This window comes from Copadichromis virginalis, linkage group LG9 (genome assembly GCF_057382275.1).
Source record: "Copadichromis virginalis isolate Kocher_CV1m ecotype Utaka linkage group LG9, C_Virginalis_male_GT1.1, whole genome shotgun sequence".
NCBI lineage: Eukaryota > Metazoa > Chordata > Actinopteri > Cichliformes > Cichlidae > Copadichromis > Copadichromis virginalis.
This window is the reverse complement of record NC_140626.1, coordinates 11,006,737-11,021,803: the sequence shown is the minus strand read 5'-3', so window position 1 is coordinate 11,021,803 and position 15,067 is coordinate 11,006,737. Positions and strand designations below refer to the sequence as shown.

The 15,067-nt window shown below is 41.4% G+C and overlaps 1 protein-coding gene across 2 annotated transcripts in view; it reads right to left on the bottom strand.

Annotated features, from left to right (window-relative positions):
• The window catches only part of mmp16a (matrix metallopeptidase 16a (membrane-inserted)), a 77,692-nt gene that overhangs the window by 12,422 nt on the left and 50,203 nt on the right, over positions 1 to 15,067 (bottom strand). For both annotated transcript variants that reach the window (XM_085467726.1, XM_085467728.1), the window contains one exon: positions 11,461 to 11,672. In XM_085467726.1, the coding sequence (XP_085323852.1) occupies positions 11,461 to 11,672 (212 nt within the window). The remainder of the gene's footprint in view (positions 1 to 11,460; positions 11,673 to 15,067) is intronic.

Genomic DNA, 15,067 nt, shown 5'->3' with positions numbered 1-15,067 from the left:
AACATCATCAGAAGATCAAGTAGGAAAAAATGCACATGAATGTTTCTAAGATCCCAAACAACACGCTGCCCTGATCTAAGAACAGAAACAAACTACAGCTATAAGGAATTTCTGCATATAGTGACACAGCTGGCAGTGAATCTATCTGATACGCTGAATTCAGGCCAGCGCCTTGCTTTGCTGCTCATGCAACAAAGCCTGCTGGTGACAGCCGTGATGCTTTTAAGACACACATGTGCTTTCTCAGGTTGTCTGGAAAGCCTCGGCGACTGTCGCTACACATGCAGAGCCTGAAGAACATGCTGGGAAAACCATCAAGTAACAGGGGCAAAAGTGATAGTCAGGAGCTTTATGAGGACCCAAGGGGCTGACTTCTTTTTTTTGGGGGCGGGGGGGACAAGTGGAAGGTGTGTCTTTTTGATGTTGGATGAAACTTGATAACAGAGGGAGCCGGGGAGAGACACAGCTGCAAAAGCCATTAGGACTCAGAAAGATGTCCCACCCTTTGGCAATGAATGGCCAATTGCACCTCCTTAACACGCTGGGCGCTCGGGCCAAAAAAGCCCGACCTCGTAGCGAGGGATGCAGGGGAGACAGCACATCATCGCACCCTGCCTCATTCACAGCGAAAGCTAAATAAACAGCCAATTTATCAAAGACTCTCTGCACAGCTCTCTTTCTCTCTCTTTGTCTAATCCAATTGTTTCTCTGGGACTCTGCACTCTCCCTGGACTCGTCCTCCTCTTTCTTTTCATTTCCCCCTTGTCTCTCATTCCAGTTCCTCTGCTTTTTCCTCTCCTCTCCCACTCTCGCTCCACACCTACTGCCTCCATAGATTTCAGTTGTTCAGCATTTTCTTCTGTACGCGGCCCGGCCGAGTAATTGAAAACAGATCAAAACTGTGAAATCTGAGCCATTTGAGTCCTTTTGACTTTATAAAAAGGGAAAATGTTCTTTCTCCCGCCTGCCCCAACTTCCCACTCCCACTCTGAAAACAAAGCTCGGGCGACTTGTAGAAAATTTCAGCAGGCGCTTCTCAATTACAGGAACGTTCAGAATAATCAGAGCGAGTTCAGTCTTAGCGAAAGATGGAAATATCACACCGCTCTCCGCTTTGAGGAAAAGGGCGGTACCGAGTTTATCAAGTATACAGTCTCGTGGCACATGACGATGCATTCAGAGCGATGAGGCTGAATTCAAATCTGGTTTCTACAGGAATATAAATTCTGCCCTCCTGGATAAATAAAAAAAATCTGGTTCTACCGATGAGTTTTTGTGCTGAGGAAAGTTTGCGAAGCGGATCCCAAACTGCCTCGCCGACAGCTGAACCGAGTGTTTTGTTGGCAAAATCAATACTGCACAACACACTGGTGTACTGCATGAAGTACCTGACCTGCTGAGCTGACAAATCAACAAAACACACACACACACACGATGGAGAGCACTTTGCACTTCATTAATTCTGAAATGAACAGGTATCTGTTTAGCGCATTAATTCATGAGGATTCTGCCGCAAGATGACTGGCAAATAATCATTACACAGAGACACCAATCAGCAATCCCGACTAAAACCGTGTGCCTAATTAATGCTCGGATCCTCCTCGTTCCACCTTAACAGCTCTGAACCACCGCAGCATTGACACCTGACCTGTGGGAATATCTTTTGGTGTCTGCTACTAGTAGGGGTGGGGAAGATTATTGATGACTGATAGATTCAACAAACAAAACAGCCTCAAGTATCACTTGAGATTTAAAGTGGTGCAAAATACTAAAATGAGGCGCAAATCAGCCATAACATTACACTGAATGACTACAAAGAGGCGAAACAACAACAGAGTGAAGCCAAATGTGCCCAGACAGCCAAAAAAACTCGAAATGACTACAAAGAGATGCAAAAAAATCATAAAAGTGACACCAAAAAATGAGAAAGAAATGCAAAAGAACAAAAAAATGCAATAACATGTACAGAAATCCAAGACAATTGCATATGTAGGCAAAATGATTAGTAAAGCGTGCAAGTGAACAAAGTTACACAAAAAGATGCAAAACAGCCATAAAATGACAACCAAGTGACACAAAATGACCACAAAGAGAACACAACAACAACAACAACAACAGCAAAGTGGCGTCAGACGTGTACAGAGATCCAGAAAATCATAAAAAGACCAGCGATGCAAACGACCATAAAATCACAACATAAAATGGTAACCAAGTGACACGAGACGATTAGAAAGCGAGGGGCAAAAAAACGATTACAGAGATTCAAAACAACTCAGCATCACTAATCTTTGTGAGCCGAGCTGAAACACACTGGTGTGAATTACACTACGCGTTCACATGCCGACCCTTCACAGCGGCATGCTGGGTACATGACTCAATCAGACTCTTAGAAAGTTCGAGGCTGATGACTTACAGACTTTGCCCCGACGTAAAGCGCCAACACAGGAATGAAAAACAAGAACACGGCACATTTAAGAAGTGACTCAAATCGTTGAACACTGCATAAATACTTATCAATCAATGAAAATGAAAAGAACCGGCGTGAAATCTTTCTGCAAAGGACAAAAGAGCAAGTAGACCGCCCTGTTATTAGCAAAGAACAACAAGTGGAGACAATGAAGCTATTCCGAGAGATCAACGCTTTTTTGAATTTGTTGTGTAAAAATGAGGTTAAACCTAAAAACCTCGACACCCACGTCAGCCCCGGGTAAGCATCTGCTGCCGCCTTTTGTGTTTATGTGCTGAGAGAAGAGGTGAGAATATGACAGGCAGTGATATCTGGATGACAGCCGCGTTGACCTCTCACTCGTCTAACATGACGCACGCACTCGGCTTGAGTCGTCAGCAGAGCACGGGTGCAAATATTTCAGACGGATGAGGATTAAGGTCACAGTTATCTATCTGCTGAAGTCTACTCTGTTCGCTGAGGAACTGAACTCTAGAAGATTTTTCTTAAATACATGTGCGCTGATGCATTTTGTACGCCTTCTACATGGAAATGGAAATGGGGAGGTTTCCATCTCGCTGCAGGGCAACCTGCTAGTGACAAATAAAAGCTGTTTCATTCATTCATTTCATACATGTGCTCAAGGCCAAGAAGCAAGACTGCAGGGACGTAACTGTAACTGCTGTAAATAATGAAGCGCGACCTTCATCAGCGCAACAAAACACGGCAGCTTTCACTTCTCAACCTGCAGCTCTTTCTTTCCGTTAGATTTTAATTCTAATACGCCAGCTTTACAGTTCATCTTTGTGGGGACATTTTCCAATCCAATAAATGTCAGCGTGGCGCTCTGTGCACGATGTAAGCCTCCATCCCCAAAGTCAAGAGTGCAGAACGGTGTTTAGCAGCTCCGGCATCAAACTGCCAAAATGACTGGCTGTGTTATCAGTTTCTGCAATTTTATACTCTGAAATAAACTTCAGTCGTATTTTTTAGAGAACAAAAAGTGATTTCATGGGAAACAACAATTGCAACTGTTTATTTTAACTAGGTGTGTTTATGTTTCGGGAAAAACTATGTCATCATGGGGAAATTTGCCGCTGCTAAAAAGGCTAAAAAGCAGGGGTGTCAAACATAAGGCCCAGGGACTAGAATTGGCCGAGCAATGGCTATAATGGAAAATACGATGGATGGCATAAATTTGTACCTGTATTTGCTACACCAAAGATAGAATAGATAAACCACAGAATGACTTTCTGCTTAGTGAGCAGAACTTTTTCTATAATTTTATGCAAAAAAAGCTGAGATGTGCTGTTAAAATTACACTTCTTCATCTTATATTAAGATATCACAGGGATTAAATTAGTAGTTAAATGTCTGTAGGTTGACAGAAAGTCAAGTTTCACTCCTCTTGTCCAACCTGAGATCAAAGTGGGCTGTACGTGGCCCCTTGATATAAAATAAGTTTGACATTCCTGCTCTGAAGCACTTAGGTACCAATCTCACAGGAGGACATTAAACATATGGTAAGAGAAAAGGATCAGAGAGTTAGCTTAGCTTAACATAAAGATTAGAAAATGGGCAAGCGGCCGGCACATTTCAAACTGGAATGTGGGTACAGATTAAAACAAATGATAACACATTATTAAGTGAAATTCAGAGGTGCTGGTAGGGGGTTTGTTACCTTTGAGCATGCCCAAGCTGGCTGCTTCCCCCCTGCTTCTCATCTTTCTGCTCAGTTAAACTAAGCTAAGCTAATCACCCAGAGGCTTTAGATTAAAATTAGACACGAGAGTGGTGTTCAGCTTTTCATCTCTCTTTCTCTTTGAATTCTCAGGACACCTGAAAAAGAAGTCTTACAATTGTCCAAAAACTGAATTGGTGGCATTAAAAATCCACTCCAGACGGACTCTCTCTCTCTCTTGCTTTTCATTCCACTGCTCAAAAAGATATTAAGAAGACACGACAGCTTACTGCCCATTTGGCAACTGCTTTCTCATTAATGGATGTCATAGTCAAGGAGCGTGGCTCCGGCATCGGCAATCCTGAACAGCGAGGCGCCCCGCGGCAGAATCCCCTGCTCTATATCTGTCCACACGAAGGAAGGAAGTGTCCCTCAGTGAGTGGGCGAGAGGGGTGGTAGTTTCCATTTATTATATGTCTATATAACGGGCAACGCACCAATAATGGAAGCTAGAGTAGATGAAAGCATTAGTGTGTCGAGTGTTGGGTGGAAGCTTATATATAGACCTGTAGGGGAAAAAACGTATACCTGCATGTGGGCACAACAAAAGGCTCTAATCCTGTCCGTGTAATGCAGCTACAAGTGTCCGAACATAATGAGTCACTGTTAAACGACAGCAGAGACATAGTGGGTGAAATGAATTTGGAGATTTAAACTATCACCTAACAAGAGCTACAACAATTTCTATAGCACCGCTTTCACAGAGAGGTTTTACTGAACAGTGAGCTTTAATAAAAAAAATTAGCTTTAGGGATAAAAACTACTTTGGGAAAAAAAGAAACCTTATAGCACAAAGAAAAGCATGAGCACAGTAATTTCCCTTTTTGTAATCCTTGCATCCTTGTTTTGAATTCTTGCTCCATAAAGGCAATACTGCAGCTATAAGAAAAGCATGTTGTAGGGAATGTTTAGTTAAAATCCTCAAATCCCTGTTTGGATTTTCTGCCTCTAAAAACTGACAAGACAGCAGTGAGCCATAAACCCAAATCCAAACTTTAATTATGATGTCTGAGACTCCATCCATATTTTACTACAATCCAAGCCTGATGGGAATTGAATGAACTCCTGGAAACTTTTTTTTGGTCTGCTTGTTGTCAGACAGCATAAGCGTCACACGCGGGCACGTTTGCGGTACAGCGGGAAAAAACTGGTTGCAATTAAAGCCCGAGAAAGCACTCTTCACCAGTGTACGCATGCATATACATGAATGTGTGTGCTGCTTCCAGCTCCGGTGGGAGAGCATATGGCCTGCGGGTTCACAGAAAGTTGAACCTGAAGTGGCTGCGACCATAAAACAACAGTAACTTTGTAGCTTTACGGGGCATTTACCGTTGACACTGGATCTGTGAAGTCATCGGTGAACCCCGGGTGACCCCGTGTCACCTCACTAGGAAAGAAAAATGAGCCACCGTAAAAAAACCACCTTTAACAAGCATGACTCCCGGCCTGGCTGTGTAGATTAATGTTAACCCGTATAAATCAGACATCTTTCAGCACTGCTTGAAAGACTAGTCTATCCCAGCATTCTTTATAACAAGGACTTCTGCGTCATAAAGAGCCACAATCAGGGCGTCTCAGCCCTGAATGTTACTCATCGATCCTGAATCTGTAACGTTACGTGAAAGTGGAACATTTTTCCCAGCGAGTCTTTGATAATCTGCTCTCCGTTTTAAATTCACAGGTGGAACATGTGAATATTTTCTAAAAACAGAAACCTCTGTCTCTGCACGGCAACGTTGTCGCTCTTGATTCACTGTTTTCTGCTGCTGTTTTAGTGCCACTCGTTAAGAATACCTGTTCTGTGAGCATCTGAAGGTCTAGAACAGCAAAAATATTTGATGAGTATCCGACAGCAATCATCCAAATATCCTGGTTTGATAAGAGATGTTCCGTATACAAACCTGTAGCCTCCTATATGTTTTAAAACAGAATACTTGCGATATCCAAAGTTTCGACATACATCCTCATCAAAGTTCTGCCCTGAATGATCATTTTAAATACAACAATACTTTTTCCTGCAGCCTATTTTTCCTTTTGCAGAGCAGCGGGTCCATGTGAAAAGAAATCCAAGCTCTGAATTGCTCTAACAATGAGCTGCAAAAGCCTACTATGATGCATATCAACAATGAAATTGCACTGAAAACCCCACTGCTCCCAGTGAATTTCACCAGATCACCTTCACTTTAAAGCTCCCTACTTTACATTGCTGGACCACCTGTCAGGGACTGAGATCTCTGCTATAATGACTTGGCATCGACTGGCCTTTGGTTTTCCAAAACAATCAAGCTGGGATGGTGAATACAACCCAGTTATGCGGGGCCAAATGGACCCACAGAGCAAAGTAACCAAGCAAGGAATCAATCGAACAATCAAGTAAAGAACAAATCAGCCTTGTGAAGTTAAAACCCCCCTGAAAACTCAGCGAGCCATCGCTGCAGCCAGTCTGTAAACTCGTGCGTGTACATTGGCTGGTTCTGAAGGGAATTTATCAGAGTCCGGAGTAATCCAAACATCTCTAATTATGATTCCAGATAAACTGTTTTACAGTTGGGCAGCTTCATCTACCAGGAGGAAAGAGGCGTTAACACGATACGTCAGTCTGCTCGCAGAAAGTTGGCAAAATACTCACTGAGAATCAAGAAATATTAGGACCACCTGCTCCTCCAGAAAAGCACACTTGGAGATGGAATCCAAGTCAAACCCGTGCTCCCTTATTCATTTCACTTCACTAAACACACTTGATTCACGGGCTGAGACGCAGATTACTCTAAGGGGAGAACAAATCATCATGACTCTGATATTGCTGGTGGTCTTAACGATGTGAACACAGTGGATTTACAGCTACGCTTACATGTGTTCTGCAAATCTTTCCCCTTCGCTCCCCGGGATGTTTAGGAAAATGTGAGGCGGTGCCAGCGAAACGCTGAAAGCCAACAAAATAATGGAAGCACCATGCCAATTTAACATAAGTGGATGCCCACTTAAGCCGAGCAATTACAGGTTCCCCTGCTTATTTATCACACTATCATTAACTAAGACAAATTGCAAACATGATGTCTTTTGCATACGGGTTGTTTTTCAAGCACTGTGCACATAAGCTATCATACATCACAGCTTTACGTTACAGAGTTTGTGAATTATGAAACAATTGATAATACAGTGCTTAATAGAAAAGTGACAGGACTAAGCCAAATGATGCGTAACAAAACAAGGCTGCAGTGTACAGATGAGCAGCAAGTGCGACACAAAAGAAACAGCTGAAATATGACTTCATCAAAATGCTCCTTATCGTTTTAATATCTGTTTGCTAAAATGGGCTCTCTCCCCACAAACCATCACATCTCTGCAGGTCCATTGCATCCTGGAGAACTATTGGAACATACAATAATAAAAATGATTCTTTTATTTTGAAAGTGTAAATATAAGTAAATAAATCCTAGCAATACACAAAAATGAAATCAATACAAAAAATTACTGAGCAAAGGGTTTAGGCTAAAACTTTAGCTTATTACACTTACAGCCTTTTATAACAGGTATTCATTTATAAATAACTGGACATTATTAACTTCAGCTTATTGTTATTATTATCTATATAACTAGGAAGCTCATTCTCCTTCTCCTGACGATACTTTAAAGATATAACACATTTTGGGATCACCTTAGCAGAAGGCATCGACAATATCATTTCCTAAATGTTGCCAGCATAAACAAAGGCAGTAAAATTTTAGCCTCATTTAAAGATAAAAGCCATTTTTACAAAAGTTTGACCTTATTTGACCTTGAAGAAGAGGTCAGAGGTCCAAGGTGACATGGCATTTAGAATCAGCATAGATCATCACCTGTATGTTGTCAATGCAAACAATGGCAGGTTTCAATAGTTCCAAATAGCATTATTATCACTTTGACCTTCAGATTAATCTATTGGCTTTAAAGGAGATGTCAGAGGTCAAATGTGACATGCTATTTTAAATCTGTCAACAGTACTTACTATATGCTGACAATATACACCACACTAAGAATCGTACTTTCTAAGTTACGAGCCTTTTTGTCAGTTTTCCACCAATAAATCGTGAGGATGAGCTTGAAGATGTCGGTGGATGGAAGCCAAATTTTAGCATGACCCCCTCTACACCCCTACAAAGTTCTAGCAGAATTCATTCACAATGTTCGGAGCTATCGTGTGTCCTCATCACAACTGCCAAGGACGTTTACCCCTTTTACAGAAATACATCTTTCCAATATTTACACTGACCCCTGCCTTTTAAACATACTAGTGTCTAATTTTAAAGAGCCTCTAGAAGCAGATTCTTTTGTGCTTTACACATCTTCAGCACAGTGCTGAGATCAACAATATCCTACAATTGTAAGGTGTGAGTTATATGAAATGGTTGGCTCATAACAATAAAATCATGACATCCCTTGTTTTAGGTCCTCACAGTAAAGCAGCGGAGCACATACACAGCATCCTTCCACCAAGGCTGAAAATTCACTCAACACCGAGCATCAATAGAGTCTCTTGATCCAGAAGAATCCAGGTTTGTGTCTGAAACCTTCTTGTGAATATAAGGATGATTTCTCACCTCACTGTTTTTTTCCCATTTTAATTGATATTTAATTGTAATAAATAAATATAGTCTGTGGGTCAAGCCCCACCTCTGCAAAACTGTTGTTTCTGAATAATAATTTTTCAATAATCCTGAATCCTGCAAACAAACTAAACCAATCACATAACCTCTTTGGCAAAGGTAAATATATAGGTAGCCATAAATTTAAAAAAAAATAACGAAATATTCATGTAGACTGTGTTGGATTGTAGTGTTATTTTATGCCATGTTATACCCCGAATTAAAGATTGTGAATTATTATGTAGATTAGTTTGCATTATTCTCCTGAATTAGAAGAAGGTGATAACTATTGCATTAGCTAAACTGATTTGCATTACATTAAACTGCTGACTTGGTGTGAATGAATGACATTGCTTTATGATGCATTATACTGCTGAGTTATAAGAAATACTGTTCACAGAGAGTTATTGTCTTATTTGTCTGATTAGAAGAGAACAGAATATGCTGGAGTTTTCTGCCCCAGAGAAACAGGGAGCCAAGGTCGTAGCTTAGGCGCTGTGTGAGAGAAAGCATGTAAATGTTTAGGCTTTTTATGATAAGGTGGAGGCACCAGAGGCTATAAAAGTTTGAGCAATGCTCCACCATTTTGAGATTTTGAGGCTGTCTGCATCAGTGTCCATCTCCCACGCGTGTGTTCATTAAAATCATCGTTTGACTCAACCCGACCGGACCAGTGTTGTTATTGTGGTTTTTTCTCTTGTTTCCATCCCCAATTTTGAACCTTAACAACTGAGAAAAAACAATGCTTGGATATTTAAACAGATTAGATATAAACAATATCAAAGTCATGCTTGAGAAGACCAATGTGATAAATTAAGACCAGGAAACTTCTGCAGCAGTGAACCACATTTTAATTTCAGACGCTGGGATCACTGGGACAGATATTTAGAGCCTTTCTCCTTCACTTCCTAAAGTCATAAAACATTTGGCTGATTGCTGAACATCTTTTTTATCTCAGCACTACCTCTGAGCTCTGTAGACATCCCATGATCCTCATCACTCCATCAGGACAGGCTGTTGCCCTGGGAGTAATGAAGGCTGACAGTAGCTGCTGCTGCAGGCACCATGTGAAAGAGAGAGGCTGGACTAGACTACTGTGACAAGCAGGTATTGTTTCCACAGCCAAACCAGGCTCAGTGTGGGCTTCCAGTCTAATTTTGGGTAAATATCCTTACAGGCAGCAGCTTCAGCTCCACGAGTCCTTTTTTTTTTAATTTATTTTTTGAGTCAACAAGAAGAAAGTTGCAGCGAGGGGTGCAGAGAGGACGAAAACTGGTTTTACTCTGGCTCCACAAGTCTCTTATTTAACCAATGAATACTGTCTACTTATATCCACAGAAAATACAGTCACACTCACATAAAGCATTAGAGGCACTCTTTCTCCTTTCTGTGGAGAACACAGGACAGCTTTGTGCAGCCCCAGGGTTTTTCTCTGTTCCTTACTACATGTTGCCAAGGTCTCGCTCTCACAAGCTAAGACCAAGGATAAAGATGTGTGTTTTTTCTCTTGTACTGGAATGAAAACCAAGCTGAGCTTCTCTAGAGAAGGAGAAACTGTATTCTACTGTGCACTGCATGCCTTTCCTTCTTTGTAAATTCTAGTTCAATAGACCCCAAGTTAACTAGGAAGTCTTCCTTCAGACATAATAGCCTCTTTAATAATGGGATAAAATACAGAGGCAACAGCTTCAAGAGAACAGAACAGGTTCCACAGTATTTCCACAAGCTAGAACCGCACTGTGAAACTGTGAAATAACTTATATTACCATCAAGTGAAGTTTTTCCACACTATGCACATGCCAAACATGAAGCAGAATAACAGAAAAAGCTCTTATTTAGGTAATAATATTTAGATAATCCTCCAAACTTACAGCAATTTATTCTGCATGTAACTACAACCCAACTTTAAAAAACAAAACCAAAAAAGTAGCTGATGATAACAAGCAGGATGCAATCAATTTAAAATCATGTATATATTAGATCCTATTATATGAACTATTGTGTATTAAACGATTACACATTTTATATTACACAGATTTATAATACATATTTACAATATTGTTGTTTCAAATGGAGATTATATCCTCAAAGCTAAACTTTGTCAATATCTGTTTAATCCGATTAGATAAAGTTTTCTACTTCAGTTATTTCGTGCTGCAAAATGAGATTGTTGAGCATGCTAACACTGACCTTATGACCTGTCATGAATCCTACCATAAGACCGAGCCGGGCTGCTATCAGTCTGAAATTGAGCCCTCTTGTTAGTAGGATTCCCAGTGTATTTTCATGTATTTATTATTAATTGTGTTTTCATATATTTAATAAAATATTTATCACAATTTTTCTCTGTTGGTCTTAATTAAGACTAACAGAGATGGACTGTAGGGCCAGGTTGTTCTTGTGTTGGTGTTATCAGCTAGTCAAGTTATGTATTACACCCAGACGTATGGTGCAGGGATGAAGTCTCTTCTAGCTCAGTGGTGATTTGGACTGGGAACAATGATTTCTGTGCTCCCACACAGCTAAGAGATCCAGGCTATTGGTAAAAGAAAAAAACAGCTCTTGGGTTAAAAACTTGAGATTGCTGGAAACAAACCAAACGTGAAGAGCCCCTAGCTTTGTTGTGATATCACATGCTGTTGTTTTACCTTGAAGACGAACATCTCCCTTCTCAGTATGGCCAGGGTGTTGAAGCCTCCATCGCAGATGTTGGGTTTAGCATTGGGCTGCGACGGTCGCGTAGGCAGCATTGGGAGTTGCGTCTGCCTGTCTTGTTTACGAGGGTCCGAAGGAGGATGGGAGCGAGGAGAGGGCGCCGTTGGCAAAGGCTTGGTGGGCTGGGGGAGTTTATCGGGCGGCCCTGCGGGGAGTCAGAGAAATACATCTTATACGTCTCCGCAACATGTTGTTTTGCTTTTTCATTACTTCACCAGTTGAAGCTAACCAGCACTCTGATCTTGCAGGAGAAACGAATGTTCAAGCCAAGTTTGGTGGTGCCACTTGGAAAAACAACAACAAACAAACAAAGGTAAGAAGTGATGAAGGCTGCCAACGAGGACTCAACAAAGATATGAGAGAGAAAGGAGTCCACGGATAAACAAGATGAGGTCAGTGGGTAGAAATCAGTGGGTAGATGTTAACGCTGCAAAGTTTAGAGATTCAGCTTAGCAAAGCATAATATCATACGCTATAAAGACACAAAAAAACATCAGAGCAGAATTAGGTTTAATAAATGTAGATCATGTGATTTCATGCCAAATTCATGAATTACTGTACGTGATAAAGGGAAAGGAGTTATGCACACTGAGGCAGTGGCTAATAACAAATGGGCGTTGCCTATGAATAACGCATGACGCTGCATGATTAACGCACTCTGTGACTGTAAGGGGATGAGGTGCAGACAGACTGAGGAAGACAAGACTGTGACAAGACTAACGCTTGTTCCATGGTACTGCGCCTGTGTCACGTTTGCGCAGGTATTTGCCTGCGCAGAGCTTTCTAGAGTTGTTTTCAACCTGTGCTAACGAGATCCCGTGCAGACTTCCAAAGATAGAAAATTGCAGTCTTAAAAGTACAGACGCTCATTTCACGTCAGCTCTTTGTGCTTATAATTTTGCTGACTGATTGGACCAACAATAACACCACATACTTGGCACGCTAGCCTCTATCTGGCAGCAGACGCTTTCTGCAGGTAGACGTTTCGATCCGTACATCCCTACAGTCTGCCAACAGAGACCAATATTCAGCCCATAACGTGACAGAAAGACCTCACCTTAATCAGATAAAATGTATGATTTTAATGGCCTTCCATTCTTTCAGCAGACGTTCACAGACTTGCAGAATCAATGCCAAGGCCCACTGAAGCTGTCCTGGCAACATATAGTGGCTACTTAGACATTTTACGTTGGCTCTTCCTTTAATGTGTCATCCATCTGTAGTTGACAAACCAGACAATCGCAGGATTAAGCCATCACCCAGTCCACAAAACTGATCAGCGGGTCTACACGAGAGTGATTCCATTCACTGACTGAAGTTAATCCCCTGAAATACATCCCAGATTAGTGGAGCCAAAGTACTCTGAAGTTATGTAAGCATGGGGGAGATTCACAGTCAGATGGACGTGTAAACAAACAGGCAAATGTGTACTTGCAGCTACATTGTGGTAAACCGATGACAAGAAAAGATTAACACAGCTTTTTTTGGGGGCAGATTTTGGCTCTTTTGGTCACCCTGTAATTTCAGCATCTGGCTGTTGTTAATTTACTGGAGATGTCCAGGTGGCCCACGTGTTACACCAGTACTGTGGTGACTGGCTGGACCAATCAGCTAATTCCACCGATCTGTGCACTTGAAACAGGAATCTAATCAGCGAACTCTGTGGGTGGGAGTGGGAGACAAACTTCCCACACTTACAGATATTAGTGGAACACAGATGAAAACCAGCAATGCAGCCTAAGAACAAAGGAGCTGGAGAGCCTTTATAACCACAGAATTCATTCATGAACCACTCGTAGTTCACGTTCATATTGCTGATCTGTTTGGATTTAAATAAATACTGTGTATTATGTAAAACACTCAACACAAAAAGTTCAGACATTTTTCATAGTGCATGTTTGAGGTACTTATTTTATTTTTAGTGGGCTACATACTGAATTTAGAGCACAGAAAGAAAAAAAAAATCAATCCTATCACACTAGTATCGATCCGATACTGATACCAGCATGAGTATCGATACTATTGATATTTGGCTCGATTTGCATCATGGTTTCACCTTCTCATGTTGCAATTCCCTGACCACTACCTCAGCTGCTGCTGACCTCTCATCCCTACTACTAAAGCCATTAGCAGGATGTGAAGAGATGTAAGTGCAGAAACAGGAGGCCTGTGTGACAGAGAAACTTCAGAAGTATTACGTGACAGTCATGGTGGAGTAGTAAAGGATAGTGTTATTGCTGTAGCTGACTCCAGGGTCACTACTGATATGTTAGCCAATCTATGTGGACATACCAACTAGCAATGTGGATATGCTGACGCCTGTTTTTAGCATGCTAGTGTGGTTAAAGATATAAATGTGCAAAGAGTGAACATATACAGAAAATGAGAATATCAATATTGGAGTGTTTTATTGTTCATAATGGAATTATGACACAGGCTAATGGTCATGGTTTAAAGGAAAAATATCAAACAAAGATTTAACGAGGCCTAAAAGATAAGACATGTGAGACTTTTAAAATTTAATGCAGCTCTTGTTGGGCATCCGGCCATTTAGAAGTTTAAGGCAGATTTACCCTTTAGTTATTTATGTAAAATTAGATTTAGCTCATTTTGTTTTCTTTAAAAGGTCCTAAAAATATAAACTCCAGCCCAACTTTTAAATCATGTTTACTGTTTGAGGGCTTCAGCTGAATTTCAATACAATTATGGCCTGAATAACATTAATGATTTTTGTTTCTGTCATCCCAGTCATCGACATCATGGTGCCTGAGCTCTGCTGCTTCTGTAAAAAGGAAGTGGGCTCTGAGAACGCAGGAAGTCATTAAGTTCAAAGCCCAGTGGGAACATTTGGATTTGTCCAGGAAGAAAAAAAGATTACATGACAGAAATGCCACATCTATAGGTTTGAATGTGATCTGTACTTCATTCTTTACAGTTTCAAGCTGCCAAACTTTTTATTCACATAAGTCAATACATATCGAATGCACTTTACAGTGTTTTTTGTGACTACGGTTCAAAGAGTTGAAGGAATAAACAGAAGCAGCAAAGCCAAAACGTCCAAAAACTCTAGAGGTCAACTGATCCTCAGCAGCTCTTAGCTTCCCACAGTTCCTCGTATGATTGTGCCCGACTCTCCCAGACTGCAAGCCAACAGCTGTAAATGAACGCCAATTCACTCGCATTTCCTTCACATCTCCTTATACCGCTTCACCTTCACACAGAACCAAGTCGCACTTTTTTCCTACTCAACCTTAAGTGCATCACCTTGTACTCGATGTAAGCTGTGTACCTCCCACCTCTTCTCCTGTTTAGTACCACATCTAGCACCGGCACTGGCATGTGGAAAAAAAATGGAGGCCAATTACTGCGAGGGGGGTGGGGGGTACGAAGCTGAGAGCAGAGCTGTCATCAGTCGTCCTGCCCTTCAACTCTTGGTACGACACAGAGGAGAGGGAGGGAGGGGCAATGCAGAGGAATAAAACACGAGAGAGAGATTTGATCGCTTGCCCAGGTCTGTCACTCCCAGAGGGACGTGCCCTG